This window comes from Nanorana parkeri, unplaced genomic scaffold (assembly GCF_000935625.1).
Source record: "Nanorana parkeri isolate BGI_ZX_2015 unplaced genomic scaffold, ASM93562v1 scaffold1255, whole genome shotgun sequence".
Classification (NCBI taxonomy): Eukaryota; Metazoa; Chordata; class Amphibia; order Anura; family Dicroglossidae; genus Nanorana; species Nanorana parkeri.
In genome coordinates, this window is record NW_017307523.1 from 43,037 (window position 1) to 60,587 (window position 17,551).

Here is a 17,551-nt window from a genome sequence, read left to right on the forward strand (position 1 = left end):
ATGTGAAAGAGATCACAGCAACACAGCACCAGCACACGGGAGCCGCTGCCAATAAAAAGTAGGTGGTACACGTCGGGCAGGCTGCGTTCTTACATAATTCTGTAGTCCTAGCACAGGAACACAGAGGGTGGATGGAGGGATTTGCAGAACGGCAATTCCTCCCAGCAATTTGAACTCTGAAAACTTTAAAGAAACAGCAGCCCAGAGGTCTAAAGCAAGCATGGATAACAATAAGAATCATATTACAGCATTGATTTATTTAAAAATATGTGAGAGTTTAATATAACTGGACCCTTATTTTACAACTTCACACAGCAAAGGCATAATTCTTTGATACCTGCATACCAACTTATTCTGATAATTCTGTCACTGTTGATGTATTTATAATTATAAGAAAACATTTTTATTAAGAAGTTTTTCTTTCGTTCCTGGGGCCCGGAGCAAATTTGCCATTTTTGCTATGTTTAACCATAATTTCTATCTTCCTTATGCATTGCACCTACACATATTGTATACTGGTTTTTAAAATGGGCTTTCATTTGATGTGACATATATGCATATATAAATTCATTTTAAAAAAAAAATGAAAAGAATAAAAAAAAACCCCCCACATTTTTTTTGTTTTGTCAATAATAATCTACATAATTAGTTTAGCAAACAAAGTAATTCATAATAAATTATTTTATTTGTCCTGATTTATAGGGTATATCATATGTCTGGGATTTCAGTTTACTTTGGGAGTTGTAGGTCACAAAATACAAGGAGTGAAAAACAATTTTAGAATATGGTATGTTTGTCTCCTATCTTTAATAGCCTCTTTGGCATTATATTTTCTTATAATTGTTTTATGAAATTTTTTTTTTTTTAAACTTTTTACTCTCCTTAGTGATACTTGCAGTCGACTTGCAGCTGCACAACACAGTGAGCTGCTGCCAGCTATTGCGGTTCTGCGATCACAGTGATCAGATCTCGCTGTGACCACCTAATCTCCTGTTGAGGGTCTACCTTGGACCCCGAGGGACCCAGCAGCAGCAGTAACTGATTGTACCGCACGAGGATTATCCCGTCACTGGTTGTTAATGAACTGAACGATCATGATGGGATAATCTTGTCATCGGGTGCGAAGGGGTTAAGCAAGGTTTATGGTGTTATTGCTTAAAGTACAGAAGATTGTTCAATATATAATGTTATACAGTACAATGTGCACACCAAGGTAACAGCAGAAAAAAGGAAAACCATCTTACTTGTCTAAATCCATCAGAAAAATTATTTTTATAATATCGTATGAGGGAGTTCCAGCCATCCATTATAAGTCCCCATTGTGTTCGCTTTCCAGTCCTGGAAAAAAGAAAGACAAAAGTACACTGTATGAAAGAAATATAATTTGATGCAAAAGCTGCTGTATGACATATTTAAGCTCCTGAAAATTAAAGGAAGGTACAGAGAGCTTTCTGACAGTATGAGCTATTGACAAGAAATTACAAAGCATGGGTTGATATTATATGAACATTGCAGAGTTAGACCTCTGATGACTAGAAAATATAATCTAGATTTACTACAAGTACCAATGAGTGTGTCCTCAACAAACATAAAAGTAGATCTAAACCCTAACTGTTCTTTTTTGTATTCACCATAAAATCTTTTTCTTGGAGTACATTAAGGGACACAGAAATATAGACGACATTCTTGGACATTCAGGTTATATGCTGTTACCTACACGAGGTGGACACTGGCAAACAAAATTGTTGAAGGCCAGCCCACAATAACTACTAACATATAAACCAGTAAAGAGCTAGGGGTTAAAGCAGAATAATTATGATCCTTGACCTCAGGGAGAGGGGTATCCAACATATATTAGCTCTCTCTGTAGAATCTAAAGGGAAAGAGACAATGAGACCCTTTATGCGACAAAGAAGAGTAGAGTATAAGTCCCTATTTAACCAGTTGACATCCGCGGTGTTAAACCCCCTTCCCATCCAGGCCATTTTTCAGTATTCAGCGCTGCGGTACTTTAACTGACATTTATTCCGTCATGCAGCGCTGTACTGAAATGAATTTTATACCCTTTTTTGGGGACAGATAGAGCTTTCTTTTGGTGGTATTTATTCACCACTGGGGGTTTTATTTTTTTACTATATTAAGGAAAAATTACCGAAATTTAAAAAAAAAAACACAGCCCGGACGGGGATCAGCAAGGAGCTGATCTCCCGTCCTCCTCCTCCTGACGCCCTCGGAGCCGGTCCCGGGATCCAAGATGGGGCAGCGGATCCCGGGAATCAAGGTGAGGGGTCAGGGGGGAAACCGGAAGCGCCTACGGGCGGACGGCAAGAGGTTAAGGAAGGTGTGAAGAGATTTACACACATTAAAAAAGGAAAGGCTAAGTGAGGATACTGTAAAGCAACAGACAAACAAAGACTTCAGAATAAGTAGGATAAGGAGTAGACCTTCAATCCACACCAACAGATGATTTAGGGGTGTGATAGTAACAATGCAACTTGTCTGATTATGTATATGAAGAATAAGTCTGATATAAAGGAAGGGGATCAAATAAATAGGTCCCATAAAGGACCTCAGGACTAACACCTTTTCCACCTAGAGCATTTAGGTAACAGAGTGTTGTGTCTGTTGATCTGCAGAAGCATAAGGCTAAGTTCACATGTAGGCGATTCAGATGCTGAGCTGTTTTCGATAAAATTATCGGGTTTTTTGATTGTTCGACTTCATTGAAAACCACGCAGTTTTCAATGCCTAGAGATGTCTATGGGACCCAAACCGCGCGACAAGCCTCCAAGAAGCTGCTTTCCACTTCTGGGTCAGATCACACTGCTGCAGCTTAATCTACCTCTGCTACACCCACTCATTCGAAACACTCTTTGTCCTGCCCATCCAAGGTAATGGTAAAGGTAAGGAACAACCCATGGCTGCATGATTCAGCAAGCAATTAATTTGAGCAGGGGCGTAAATAGAAATCACAGGGCCCCATAGCAAAATTTTGTATGGGGCCCTGTGATTTCTAGTTACGCCCACGCTGTGATTTCTAGTTACGCCCACCTGATAACCCAAACAGCCCACCTAAGGGTGACCCTGCAGAGCCCACCATAGACTCTCTATGGTAGGCTCTGCAGGGTCTCAGGCGGGCGGTCAAGCCCTCTTAGATGTCAGCCCTGATCCTCTGTCCGCCTCCTTCTCCTCCACGATCGACTCCTCCGTCACCAGGCCCCGCCTCCTCGATCACCGGGTCCCGCCCCCTCGATAGCCGGACCCCGCCCCTCGATCGCCGGGCCCCAGCCACCTCCTGCAAAGCTGCTGGTTGTCACCAACTCAGCAGCGGCTGTGAGAAGGAACGGAGCGTTCCTCCTCACAGCCGCCAGTGACAGCCAGCAGCCTGGCTGTCCGAGCAAGATGTCATAGCGACCCAGGCGGCCTGCATGGCATCAGGGAGATGCCATAGCGGCTGCCTGGGTCGCTATGGTGATTGTTATGCCACTGAATTTGAGGTAATGTGCCTTTTAACAGTCCCGGGTCGCAAAAAAAAACCCAACAACTTTGTTTCTTCAAAGTCCATACAAGTATCCCAAAACAGGTTTCGGAGCAAAATTAAGAAACAGCTTTTCTTGCTCTCTCTCTGTCTGACCTTTCCTAGGGCCTGGTTATAAGCGCCTGTGTTTCACTTACAAGAGCATTAACCCCTTAAACATCGATGCTTTTAAACAATTAGGCTTTCAGACTTCACCCGGTAATTGTTCAATAAGTGTTCAAGTCTTTTCTGAATATTCGGTTATTCACACGGCCATCATGCTTGTTTTCTGTTGCAGAACATGTGTTTCATAATCATTCTGTCTGTACGATATCTATTACATTATGAATTGCGTTTTGCTTTATACTATGTAATTCATGACACCTTTTAGTTTTCAGTAGCCAGATAAGAGCTCTTGTTCTTTTCAGGTGGGGGTGTTTAATTACATTCACACTGGGTGCAATTGGTTGGATTTGTATGTGTATAAATAGAAAAAAGAAAAAAAAAAGCATGTGCTTATCTGTAATTTATATCTGATCTGTTGAAAAGTCATATTTGAAATTTAGAAGCATAATGTTTTTTATATACTTTTTTATTTTAGGCTTTGAAATCGTTACGTAATTCAGACTTAAAACCATATATTATATTCATTGCTCCACCTTCCCAGGAGAGATTACGCGCATTACTAGCTAAAGATATATATATATATACACACACAAGCATCTTAGAATTTCATGGTGTTTATGAAAGAAGTCAGTATTTAGGATTCAGTGTCAACTTCTAATTGCTCCAAACGCATGTAAACATAAATTATGCCAGATGCATCTTAACACACCTAGGAGCATATTTACAGCATCTAGTTTGACAGATCTTTTTCTGCATATAGAGCTATAAAGTGCAAGTGGCAGTATGAATGTAGCCTTATGCTGGCACCTACCAAGTAACTCTGGTTGGGTTAAACTCACCCTACAGAGGATCTCCTGGGCAAGGCTTGGCTAAAGCATCCTTTTTATGGGACATAGCCTTTTTGAAGACTATACGGTGAAAATGACTGGTTTTGTCCTGTACCCACATCAAGCATGGCTTCATGTGTCGACCTTATGCTTTTACGCTCCGTTCATTCTCACACATGATATTGTTCTTATGCATTCTGCCTGATCATTACCTGCTTTAGTGAAATGTTATGGAGTTAGAAACACTGTTGTGTGGTTTTATGCCAGATTATTTAATATTACAAAGCACTGGAATTGAACGCAGAAATATGAATTGAAACCAATGTTCAACTGTGCATGTTTTTTTGTTTTGGACACACACCTGAATGCAGCTGGTGTGGACAAGTCCTAACGATCAAGGTTGCTGCAGAAACTTGCTGTTTATTTAATTATTATAATACGTGATTTTTTATAGCGCCAACAGTTTGTGCAGCGCTTTACATTGTAAGGAAAACATTACAATACAATTCAAGACAAGATGGTAAGTAGCGCCCTGCCCGTGAGGGCTTACACATGATCCACGATTAAGTATGGAGTTAAGTATTATACATTCTTAGACTTAGTAGACCATTGGGTAACAACTCCATGGTAGGTTGTTTTTTTTACTGCTACAGATTCAGTATGTTGAAGAAACACCATGTATTCTTACATATGTCAGCTTCACAGTTCTGTCCATAGTGCAGGAGGGGTGTCAGACCTCATTGATCATAGGCCAGCTGACTGACATTTTTAAAAAAAAATATATTCTTTATTTTCAATTTTGCATTAAAGAACAACATAAGAAAACAAAATAGGAAGGCACATAGGAAGACATGGATAGGAGGTTGGTGGGGTGACAAAAACATAGGGAAACAATAATTTTCCGGATACATGACAGCCAATTACCATTCGGTCTTGCGAGCAGGCCACAGTGAACAAAGTGCATATGAATAGGAGTCTGTAATCAAGAATAACTAGTTATTAAGTTCCGGAGTGGGGAAGGAGGAGGAGGGGTGGGAAGGGAGGATGTAGAGAGGGAAAGTTAGGAAGGAGGAAAGGGTGTACCCCTGGTCGGCTGCCGTGCCCGAGCGGAACTCAAACTAATCTAGCACTCCTCATTGGTCATGAAGATCAGTTACGTACCACACACTCTCTTGTAAGTATGGGAGGTGTGGAGAGAAAATCACGGTAAGACCATAAACACATCCTGCCTGTGGAGACCCTAGATCCCCATGTCATCATGGTGGATGGTGATGTATCCACGTGGCCCATGTGGAGTAGTATTTATCATATCTACCATTTTTCGTGGCTAGCCATTCCTCAGAAGCCTGGATGCCCGACCCCTGCTCGCTCCACTCCTCCATCGTGGGGACTGCTGTCTTCTTCCAGTAGCGGGGAATCAGACGCTTGGCCGCATTTAGGAGGTGGGGGAGAAGGCAGGATTTGTATCTAGTCACTTTTCTAGGTACTGAGTGAAGGAGAAAGGGGGCTGGCATGAGAGGTAAGTCTATGTCCATACAGTAGCGGGGAATCAGGCGCTTGGCCGCATTTAGGAGGTGGGGGAGAAGGCAGGATTTGTATCTAGTCACTTTTCTAGGTACTGAGTGAAGGAGGAAGGGGGCTGGCATGAGAGGTAAGTCTATGTCCATGAGTACCTTAATTTCAGTCTGGATTTGCAAGGCAGTCCCACCAAATGTGGAGATGTGTGCCCAACATCCCACAGTTACGCCAGCACAGTGGTGACACTGAGGGGTAGATATGGTGTAGGCTGTGGGGGACCCTGTACCACCGGGTGAGGAGTTTATAGTTTGTTTCTTGGACCTTGGAGTCTATGGAGGAAGAGTGAGTATATTTAAGAATATTGGCCACTTCCGCCTCGAGGACCGTGTCCCCATGCCGCCCTCCCACTCTGCCAGGAAGCGATGTGGACTTGAAGAGTCCTGTTGTAACAAGAGTTTATAGAGCAGGGAGAGGGACCTGGGGGCGGCTCAGTCGCGGCACACAGTTCCTCAAATGGGGTGAATTAAGGGGCCGCACCCTGGACTCCAGTGAGTGGAGAAAGTGCGAGAGTTGTCTGTGTCTCCAGAAGTCGAACGGATACGACCCCCATTTCTGACGCATCTCCTCAAGGGGCATTAGCGCGGAGCCATTCAGGAATTTAGATAGGTTCACGCGTCCATCTCCTACCCAACAGCCAAGGTACGTCAAGCTCTCACCCGGTGGAAACCAGGGGAACCCACCCACCAGAGCCAGGGGGGATATGGCGGGTGCCAGTTGTCTGTTTGTTCATGCGGTCCCAGAGCCGCAGCGTATGGGAAGTGAGCGGGGAGGTGGTGGCGGCTAACCCCCTGAACTCTGGTAGCAACCATGGTGCATGAGCCAGGTTCCGACCAGCCATACTTTTCTCTAATGCCATACTTTTCTCTAATGCCACCCACAGCTTGTCCCCCACCCGGAAATGCCAGTCTAGGATTCTCTGAAGCACCGCTGCCTTGTAGTAGAGGTGCATGTCCGGGAGGCCCAGCCCACCCGACAACTTTACTCTCCTCAGAATGGAGAATGCGATTCTGGGCTTATTTTTTCGCCAAAGTCTGAAAAGAGACTACGGAGACGGCGGAAAAACAGGTGTGGGACTGCTATGGGAAGCATCTGGAAAAGAAAGAGCAGTCTAGGGAGGATTGACATCTTCAATATGTTTACCCGCCCTATCCAGGAGAATGCTTCTCTATCCCAGGATTTGAGGTCTAGTTCTACCTGCTTAAGGAGCAGGGGATAGTTTAAGGGATACAGGCGGTCAGGAGTATGGGGCAAATGAATACTTAGGTATTTAATACTAGTAGTCGCCCAGACAAAGGGGAAGGCCCTCTGGAGGGTAAGTACGTGGGGGGCAGGATCTCAGATTTCGAGTAGTTAATTTTAAAGTTTGAAAGGGTACCGTAGGTGTCTATTGCTCGGAGTATGTTAGGCAGGGATATGAGAGGCTGGGTCACGAACAGAAGGACGTAATCGGCGTAAGCCGCAAGTTTGTGTTCCATGCTACCTATATTTACCCCGTGAATATTCGGGTCCGAGCGGATCATTCGTAATAGGGGTTCAAGAGTGAGGGCGAAAAGTAGGGGCGACAATGGGCACCCCTGTCTGGTCCCGTTCCGAACCGGGAACGGGGTCGACAGGGCGCCATTCACCCTCACCTGTGCCTCCGGTGTTGTATAAAGGGAGGAGATCCAAGATAGCAATGCAGCTCCCAGTCCCCGTTTGCGCAGAACCTCCTCCAGAAACACCCAGTCCACCCTGTCAAATGCCTTCTCTGCGTCCAAGGAGAGGAACAGGAAGGAAGGGGGGTGCGACATAGAGCGGGCCCAGTGTAGAATGTGAGTGGCTCTAAGGGCATTATCTCTTGCTTCCCGCTGTGGTATAAAGCCAGTTTGATCAGGGTGGACTAGGGTTGGTAGGAGGGGTCCCAACGACTGACATTTATTTTAAGTCATAGTCTCCCCCTTCTTGCTTGTTGGCACTCTTCAGTACAGGCCGGGTATGCAGAAGTGGCTACAAAGCTACCGCTCTGTTTTTCACTGTTGGGAAAGACATGTTTGCTGAGAGTGCATGTAACGAAGGGTTAATGTACTCAACTTAGGTACAGTGTAGAGCCTTGGTTTTCAACTGGTGGGTCGTGACCCAAAAGTGGGTCACGGCCCCATGTCCAGTGGGTCGCCACATGCCTTCCACTTTTCTAGGTGAGGGGATCCTCAGCCTCCCTCTAGAGAAGCACTGTCAGTTCTCGCACCTAGCAGCCATTCAAAAATATGATGCCCAGTGCCGAGTGTCGACTTGAGGTGGGGCTATGGCCGCGAGGGAGCTCCATCCATACGTGCATTGCTTACAGCTCATCACATTCTGGCCCCCGGCACCTCTACGGGCACGCACGGGAGCTTTACAAGCGATACACATATGGATGGAGCTTCATCACAGCACTGCAGCCCACACTAGACCCCAAGTTGAGAATCCACTCCAGTTTCCGTAATGGCAACCCAAATGCACCTCCCACGCACAGATTGATCGCCTGCACCGGAAAGAGCAGTATCGCAACATGGAATATTGCAAAGCAACTTGGGTCGCGACTTAATGACCGAGGACAAATGTGGATCTTGAGGTAACACAGGTTGAGAACCACTGGTGTACAGGTATACAGATAATTAACTGAATAAATATAATTTTTTTTAACCTTGGTAGAGTTAATTAGGCAACACTGACACCTTTAGGTATAGAGGTCAATTATTATTTGGCATCCAGTACAATGATTTGTGCTGAAAATCTGATATATATGAATTTCGTTGTCAATCCTGTCATATATGATGCCAGGCGTTGTCGAAATTCTGCAATATATGATACCATGCCTTAGGATATGAGCTGTGTTGTAATTCTGTTATACATGATGTTATGCATTGTGTTGAAATCCTGTTTATTGTACCTGTGTTACTTTCAAGTGTGATGTATCATTGAGAGCACTGGCGGAACTACAAGGGTCGCAGCGGTCGCACTTGCGACCAGGTGTTCCGCCAGTTCGGGGGGAGGCCCAGAGAGCGGGGGAGGCCCGCCGCTCGCAGTGTCTTTTGCAGCAGCGGTGAATAGAAGATGTAGCGCTGCGGGGGTGTGGCCTGTCAAAGGGTGACGGCCGTGACGACTTAATTTGTTGTTTTTGCTTATGCATGGAAGAGGGTAACTCACCAGGTATATGCACACACATGTGGAGGGTCTGTCAGTGGGTGTTCCCTTAAAGTGACATTAAACCCTCAGATTTCTTAACATAAAACAATACTGTTATGTGTGCCTTACTGTAATCCATGGTTGTTTCCCTTCTCTTTGCTGCTCTTCCTTTTAAATCTGTATCTGTTCTCATGCTGGGCAGAACTTCTGTTTTGCAGCAGACTGCCTTGTCTCTGAAATGGATACATGGTGTCTGTGTGTAGGTTTGCAACCTGAGCCAGCACTACAGGAAGAGGCACTCAGCTGCAAAGGGAAGTTCTCCCCAAGCATGAGAAGACATGAGGATTTAAAAGGAAGAGCAGCAAAGAGAAGGGAAACTACCATGGATTACAGTAAGGCACACATTACAGTATTGGTTTATGTTAAAAAATCTGAGGGTTTAATGTCACTTTAAGCTTTTGTAATTTATTGTCCTTTTTTAGTGTGATTTTATTGTTATTATTAAAGGTCCCTCTTGGTGGACTGAAATATGGTGGCAATCTTTCTAGCTGCTGTATGTCTTTTCAATAGAGAGACACCATTAAGAGAATTCCTACGAGTACCAGCTCTTTTCCACTCCAGTGCCACGATAGTACTGGACACCTAGTACGAATTGACGAATTGGTCTATGGTTTCACGACTTATCGAACACGTAGGATAACCTGACCCATTCCTTTTAGTTTTTGCACAAACTTAAGGTATCGTTAATAATTAACCTAATCCATTGATTGCGTTGGGTCATTTGTGCTTTTCAATATCCAGTGCTTGTCTTGGATCTGCTAATTTTGTTTGCTGTGTTCTGGCCTCCCCCGCACTTCCAGGTACATTTATTTTCTCAGCTTACAGAGGCCTTATCCAAGGTGTAGTGCCCTTACTCAGGCACCTGATGCCTCACGTTGTGTTCCCCGTCTCACTTCCAAGTATCCAGGCCTTGAGGAAAGGTGAAGTGCCCTTCCAGGCACCTGAGGCCTCACGTTGTGACTTTCCCTGGTTCACTCCCAGGTACTTCTTTCTCGGTGAACCAAGACCTTGTCCGAGGTCGAGTGCCCTCATTCAGGCACCCGAAGCCTCACGTTACGTGTTACTATTCGTTGGTTGTGGGCCCCTTTCCCTCCATAACCGTCCCCAGGTTTTGTTTGTCTTGTCAAGTTTTCTGCAGTCTGCCCAAGCAAGTTTTAGGAGATCCATTATTTGGGACCAGGGTGGATAAAAATCGATGATTTAAAAATTTTTTTTTTTAAAAACCTGATTTTTAAAATTTTTTTAATGTGATTTTTATTAAATTTATTTTAATAAAATGCTTTTGGAGTAAACATCTATCTAAAGATAGTTTTCTATTTAAGATACATTAATAATTTAGTTTATTCAGCATGAAATGGAGCTTAGTTATGTAGCATGAGGCTATATATTCTGTAATATTTACATTTTTGGTAAACTCATTCAATGAATCCAAGCTCTGCAAGCTGAGATAACATGCACTGCATTGATGCATTAACACAATTCCACAGTAAGTAACCATGAGATAAATCATAAAACAAAGTTCAGGAATATTTCTATATCCCATTGTTTTGCAAATCCACTGAACTGCTTCCCGCCATGTCCCTCACCCTGTTATGTCACTGTCGCATCACCAGCTGTCCTATTAAAGTGAAAGGGACCGTCGGTGAGTCAACAGAGGGTCAAAGGAAGAGCCGCTGCAGGACAGAGATGACAGTTGCTCTTTAAAAATTATTATTTAAATCGAGTTGATTTAAATCAAGTCTTTTTACTAGTGATTTAAATCAGGATTTAAATTGTGATTTAAATAGACTTGATTTAAATCAAATCCACCCTGCTTGGGACTAACTTAACTTCAGTCATGACCACTAGGTCTATAGCCAGAGTATTTTAATAACACTTGTATTATTTTCCTAGGTTGTCATCTCACGTGGCCTTGTCTATGTCTAAATCTGTATGTTTTCTGTACGTTTTTTAGATAAGGAGGAATCTTATTTAAACTGAGTTAGTCCTCACGTACTGGAGCTGATGTATTACCGTCTGTGTCTGTCTTGTGAGTAGTTTTTAGTCTTCTGTCAGCTCAAGTGAGGTTTCATGTGTGTAATGGTAACATCCAGTCCGAGTCTTGATCTAGACCTGTGTGCATTTCTTTCATGTCATGGTTATCGTCTGTCTGCCTGTACAATATTATGGTATTCCTAACTCCACATTGCACCAGCTCTCTGCTGGTGAAGCTGCACTCACAATGGCAGCCACGTTAAGGTATCATCCGCTGTACATCTATATTACATACACTTAGATTTGATATCCGAAGTGCAGTTTTTGCCACTTAAAGTGACATTAAACCCTCAGATTTTTTGATAAAACAATACTGTAATGTGCGCCTTACTGTAATCCATGGTAGTTTCCCTTCCTTTTAAATGCTTATCTCTTCTCATGCTGGGGAGAACTTGCGTTTTGCAGCTGACTGCCTCTTCTCTGAAATCTTACATGGTGTCTGTGTGCGCGCTCCTGACCTGAGCCAGTATGCAGGCAGCAGCTGTTGCCAATCTAACGTGGGCGGGGATGTGGATGTCGGGAGGACATCATCCTGTAGTCCTGGCTCAGGTCGGGAGCGCGCACACAGACACCATGTAAGATTCCAGAGAAGAGGCAGTCAGCTGCAAAACGGAAGTTCTCCCCATCATGAGAAGAGATAAGGATTTAAAAGGAAGAGCAGCAAAGAGAAGGCAAACTACCATGGATTACAGTAAGGCGCACATTACAGTATTGTTTTATGTCAAAAAATCTGAGGGTTTAATGTCACTTTAATCTTGTGATACAGCTCCACTATGTTAATACCTGGAGTGGGTCACATCACGTTAATTACTTCCCACATTTTAGCAGTTATGCTCATTTTATGGGTAGAAGACATAATTTGTGGTTCCTCTCTAGTATGGACATTGCTTGTTGGTTAATGCTGCCACTGCAGCTTCTTATCATGCTTGTCTGGCCTTGTCAGGACACCAAGTACATCAGTGGCCCTCATGCCATTCATGTCCTATCTAACCCTCAGATAAAGACGGTACTAGAGTTTAACTGCGCAGCTACGTAATACGACTTATTCTGTATTTATCACTATATGTTACTCAAATTATATCTGTTAATACTAATCTATCTTTTATTTTTGCCCCCTTTTAGGCGTACCTAAAACATGGCCAGTGGCACACCTCAGGCCTTATCAGCTTATCGGAACATATTAGATTATCCGTTATACAGTATTTATGCAGCCGACCACAAGTATTAAGGTTAACTTGTTAACCTGTATTTGTGGGAGAGAGCTATGGCCATATAAACCCCTCCCCTTCTTGTACCTGCCCGACGTTATGTGGGAAACCCTTGTCCCCACCCACCCATCCCTTTTATTTCTAATTTCAATTCCATCACCTTTTCATTTGGTATGCCCCGTTTTAGGCATACCTAAACAACGTGGCCATGGGAACACCCCAGGCCATATTAGCTTATCGGCACAACTCGGCCCATATTAAATTATCCGTTATATGGTATTTATGCATCTGACCACAAATATAGTTTGATGCTGTAACGCAATGCACTCAGGACTCTGCAACACAATAAACTCAGTACCTGGAGGAAAACCCTGCAAGCACATGGAGGACATGCAAATTGCATGCAGATAGTGTTCTGGTCAGGTATTGAACAAAGAGCCATTAAGTCACTATGCTGCCCACTAAACGTAGGACCACCATATTCCTACTGAAAAAAAATAGGTAATTAACTTCATCCCTGCCCACAATTTAGGACGCACACAATGAAGACTACCTCTATAAATCACTGCTTTATTTATAATGACCACCACAAAATTAGTGATAAAGCTAGGGAGTAGATGCCATACATCCATACATATCCACGCTATAGGCCAGATTCCACTAGACAATGTACCTTGCTTTTAACTTTTGGGGTTGGCTCCTTACTTTAAGACAAAACTTTCTTGTGTCTGCTATTTTTATCATTATCTAGAGTCTTGCTATTGAGGCACCATTGTTAGCGGTAGCCATATCTCTTTTCAAGAGGCTTCCCCTTCCCTGCAGGCTGCAGTTCCAGCGTTCACTGCTCAGCTGGAATGGACGATCCACAATCTTTATAGTGCCTTTGCCAGGCTAGGCTCCTCCCTGGACAAATTGTAAATTATGGGGCCCAGGGCAGTTGCCCCTTTTGCCCTAAGGTAAAGACGGCCGTGTTAACAGGAAGCCTCTATACTCTATAATGTCCATTCAAAAATCGAGGAGATAGTATCAGTTAGTATGTCCACAATCATGAATGAACAGGAAGTGATGTATAGCACTTCCTATTCATAACTGGGGATACAGTAAGCGTACTATGTCCGCAGTTATTTACAAACTTAAGTACTGATCGCTGAGTGTTTGTACTCTGCTTTCCATTCTGGCTGCTCCTCCTGCTACAGGATGCCGAGCGAACCGGTGTGGGAGGAGAGCTTGGCCTCCTGTGTCAGTGGTGTCCTTCATGCAGTGCCCAGCTTGGCATTCTGACAGCTTCTCTCCTACACGCCGGGGAGCCGGTCTGTGTCCCCTCCAATCTCCGCTGACACAGGCGTGGAAGAGCAGCCGGGATCGGAGCAGACACAGACCGGCACCCAGCAGGGAGGAAAGAAGCTAGGGATGCACGGAATTTTCAGCCGCTTTGGTATTTTGCCCATAGTACCATTTTCAGCTGAAATTTCGGTGCATCCCTATTTAATTATATTCTGACAGTGGCCGCGCCATACCATTACTTTGAAAACTGGATAAAGATTTTTGGCTGGCTGATCTGTACACAAAGGTCTGGAATACACCAAAAGTCATAAAAAAGATACCACTTACCAATATATCTGCATGAGATTCAAAGGCATACATACAGAGGGAGACACCAGAGTTTATACCGCTGCACTGAAATTGGAGAGTACTCCACACCAGACCATATCCACAGATCTGGAAACCACTGTAATACAGAGCCCAATGCCTGAAGGTTACACTCCAGGATATCTTCGCCCCTCTCATGGGCTTACTCACACTAAGTGAGCCTTCAGAGACTGGAGAGTGCTCTTCAGCTATCCAACACAGTACACAAAAGGGCTGAAACGTGCCATAAACGTGCCTGTGATGAAGTGGCCGGTCTGATCGTAGTGTTTGTCACCTAGGTATTGACAATACAAAGTTCCGACCCTACAGTGCAGTGTGCGGTTTAGAGTGGTATTGTCACGTCTTTGTGACGATACCACTCTCAGCCTCACCGTGCACATAGATTTTCCAGCTTGGAGGACAATACCTCTAAGGCCAGCCGACAGCCATCGTCATTGGAGTTTGGTTAACGCTGCAGTTAACCCTTTACACAGAATAATAGCTGCTACCACCCGTTTTACTGGAAACACACTGATCTCAGCAAATACTGTGACAATTAAAAACTAAAGCAATGTCTGTTATACCCACTGTTCCTTCAGACAGGAATATAATAGGTTTTACACTATGATGGCACTCTTCACAGAGACAAGAATACTTTGAGTTCTTATTTAGAGCGTAAAGCTAAGCTTAAGGATTTTAAAAGATAGTTTTTAATAAAAGAAACGGTGCAGAAAAAATATACAGAAGACATGTTACAAAAACAAGAGACGAATAATACAACAGTAAAATAAAGGAAATAAGAATGAAAGTACTTAAAGGCCTGGGTTCTATGAGTTACAGCAGAGTGCAGTCAATGAAACAGAAAATAGATCTGGGGTGGTCTCTCTCTCTCTTGAAGGCTTGCAAAGGTTCTGTTCTGGATGTTCAAATAAGAGCTTCTTTGTTGATGGTACACAAAAGCATCTTCTTGATGGTAGAAACAAGACCTTCCAGCTGCCTTGTGCAGCAGCTCTTTGTGGGCCCTCTAGAGGGTGTCACTGAGCCAGCACTTCGCCCAATCAGAAAAACTGGGGAGGGTGAAGCAGGAGGACTGAGCGATTTATGACCTTCCCCCCTGCCCCTCACAAACCATCAGTTTCATAACAATAGCCATATTTTTATATCCTCTCATATTACCACTTGATGAATAGATTATTGTGTATTATAAATTTAACTTTGTATAGATACCAGACTTGGTATGGGTCTTAAGCCCTCTGGACCTTCTAAAGCTGGCCATACACCTTACAATTTATCTGCAGATTTTCTGTGGTCACATGGAAAAGGTGCAACAGATTCCTCCATCTACACTTAACTGTGTGGATGGAGTAATCTCCACCTGGGCCAAATCTGTTGCACTTTTTCCATCTGACCACAGAAAATCTGCAGATAAATTGTAAGTTGTATGGGCACCTTAAGCCGACCATTTTAGGTATATCCTCAGCATCTTCGGTGACATCTATATATGTAGCCATTATTATTGTAGCACCCCCCAGGTGCAAAGTTATCAATACTGAATGACTTTTTGAAACTAATGTTGACTGCCAGGGTGAATGGAGGGTCATTTGCTCATTATCAGGCCAGGCCATCTTTGTGTCTTAACTAGGTTTTCAAGGGATAAATAATTAGTGGCTTTACTTATTGTTTTATGATGACCTGCCATGCAAGACCATTAGGACCCAGTCACAGCAGTCATAAGGGGGCTGAATAAAGAACAACTCTGTTGTTCTGGTCATTAGGATGAATTGAAGCTTTGAGGACTCTCTTAAATGGAAAACCTTTTAAATCGGTGATCTGATTTACTTATAACGAGAAGTGATGATTTTCAACAAGGGGTTCTCTATTTACAGTTGTCTCAAAAGTTTGCAAACCCTTGAAGAATTGGTAATATATGTACTTCTTATGGGATTCATATTCAACTGTAGGTCATAACAGAATGGCACAATCACAAAACAAAACATGGCAACAAATGAAAAAAATTAAATGACCCCTGTTCAAAAGTTAGCATACCCTTAGTTCTTAACACTGTGTATTGCGCAGGGTATAGCTGCCTATTTGTCTTGGCAAAATGCCTCCAGGTAATGCAAAGCCTTTGGTCATCTTGCATGTACCTTACGCTTGAGATCTCCCCAGAATGGCTCGATGATATCAAGGTCAGGAGACTGTGATGGCCTTGAACCTTCACCTTTTTCTGCTGTAACCACTGGGAGGATCAACTTGGCCTTGTGCTTAGAGTCATTGTCATGCTGGAAAGTCCAAGAGCGTCTCATGCGCAGCTTCCGTGCAGAAGAACCCAAATTGTCTGCCAGTATTTTCTGATAACATGCATTCATCTTGCCATCAATTTTCACAAGATTCCCCGTGCCTTTAGAGCTCACACAACCCCATAAGTGGGCCACCACCATGCTTCACAGTGGAGATGGTATTCTTGAAGGCTTGGTTGATCCCTCTCCAAACATAGCTCTTATGATTGTGACCATAAAGCTCTATTTTAATCTCGTCACTCAAAATTACAGTGTGCCAGAAGCTGTAAGGCGTGTCAAGGTGTTATCGGGCATATTGTAACTAGGCTTTTTTGTGGCATTGGCACAGTAAAGGGCTCTTTCTGGCAACTCGACCATGCAGCTCATTCTTGTTCTTTGAAACAACCACACTGTCTTTTTCCAGAGCAGCCTGTATTTCTCCTGAGGTTACCTGTGGGTTTTTCTTTGTATCCCGAACAATTCTTCTGGCAGTTGTGGCTGCAATCTTTCTTGGCCCACCTGACTTTGGCTTGGTATCAAGAGATCTCCCAATTTTCCACTTCTTAATAAGTGATTGAAGAGTACTGACTGGCATTTTCAAGGCTTTGGAGATCCTTTAATATCATTTTCCATCTTTATAAAGTTCCATTACCTTGTTACAAAGGTCTTTTGACAGTTATTTTCTGCTCCCCATGACTCAGTATCAAGTGCATCCATGAGTGCATCCATGAGAAAGCTAACAAACCTATTGACTATTTATACACAGACACTAATTGCAATTTAACCTCTTGCCGTCCGCCCGTAGTAAAAAAACGGACGGACGGCACTGCTGCATCTGCGGGTTGCCGTCTCCGGACGGCAATTTTTTTCTGACAGATGTGGGAAATTAATCTTTAATTGCCATTTTAACCTGTGTGGGCCAAACATTCCAGGGTATGTAAACTTTTGATCAGGGCCATTTGGGTGATTTCTGTTATTATGATTTAACCCTTTCGCTGCCAAGCCCTCCGGAACATTTTTCAAATCAGTTGGCCAAGCCATTTTTGAATTTTCTGCAATTTTTCCTATTGATTTGATTTTCAACTGCTGCGTTGCTAGCGTTTGTAAAAGACCCCCCAAACCATATATTTTCTGAAAGCGCAGGCCCGG

The 17,551-nt window shown here is 43.5% G+C and overlaps 1 protein-coding gene across 1 annotated transcript in view; it reads right to left on the minus strand.

The window, feature by feature from the left end:
- Window positions 1-17,551, minus strand: part of SACM1L (SAC1 suppressor of actin mutations 1-like (yeast)) — a 101,945-nt gene that overhangs the window by 15,193 nt on the left and 69,201 nt on the right. Inside the window, exon 17 of the mRNA XM_018568859.1 lies at window positions 1,245-1,338. Within this exon, the coding sequence (XP_018424361.1) occupies window positions 1,245-1,338 (94 nt within the window). The remainder of the gene's footprint in view (window positions 1-1,244; window positions 1,339-17,551) is intronic.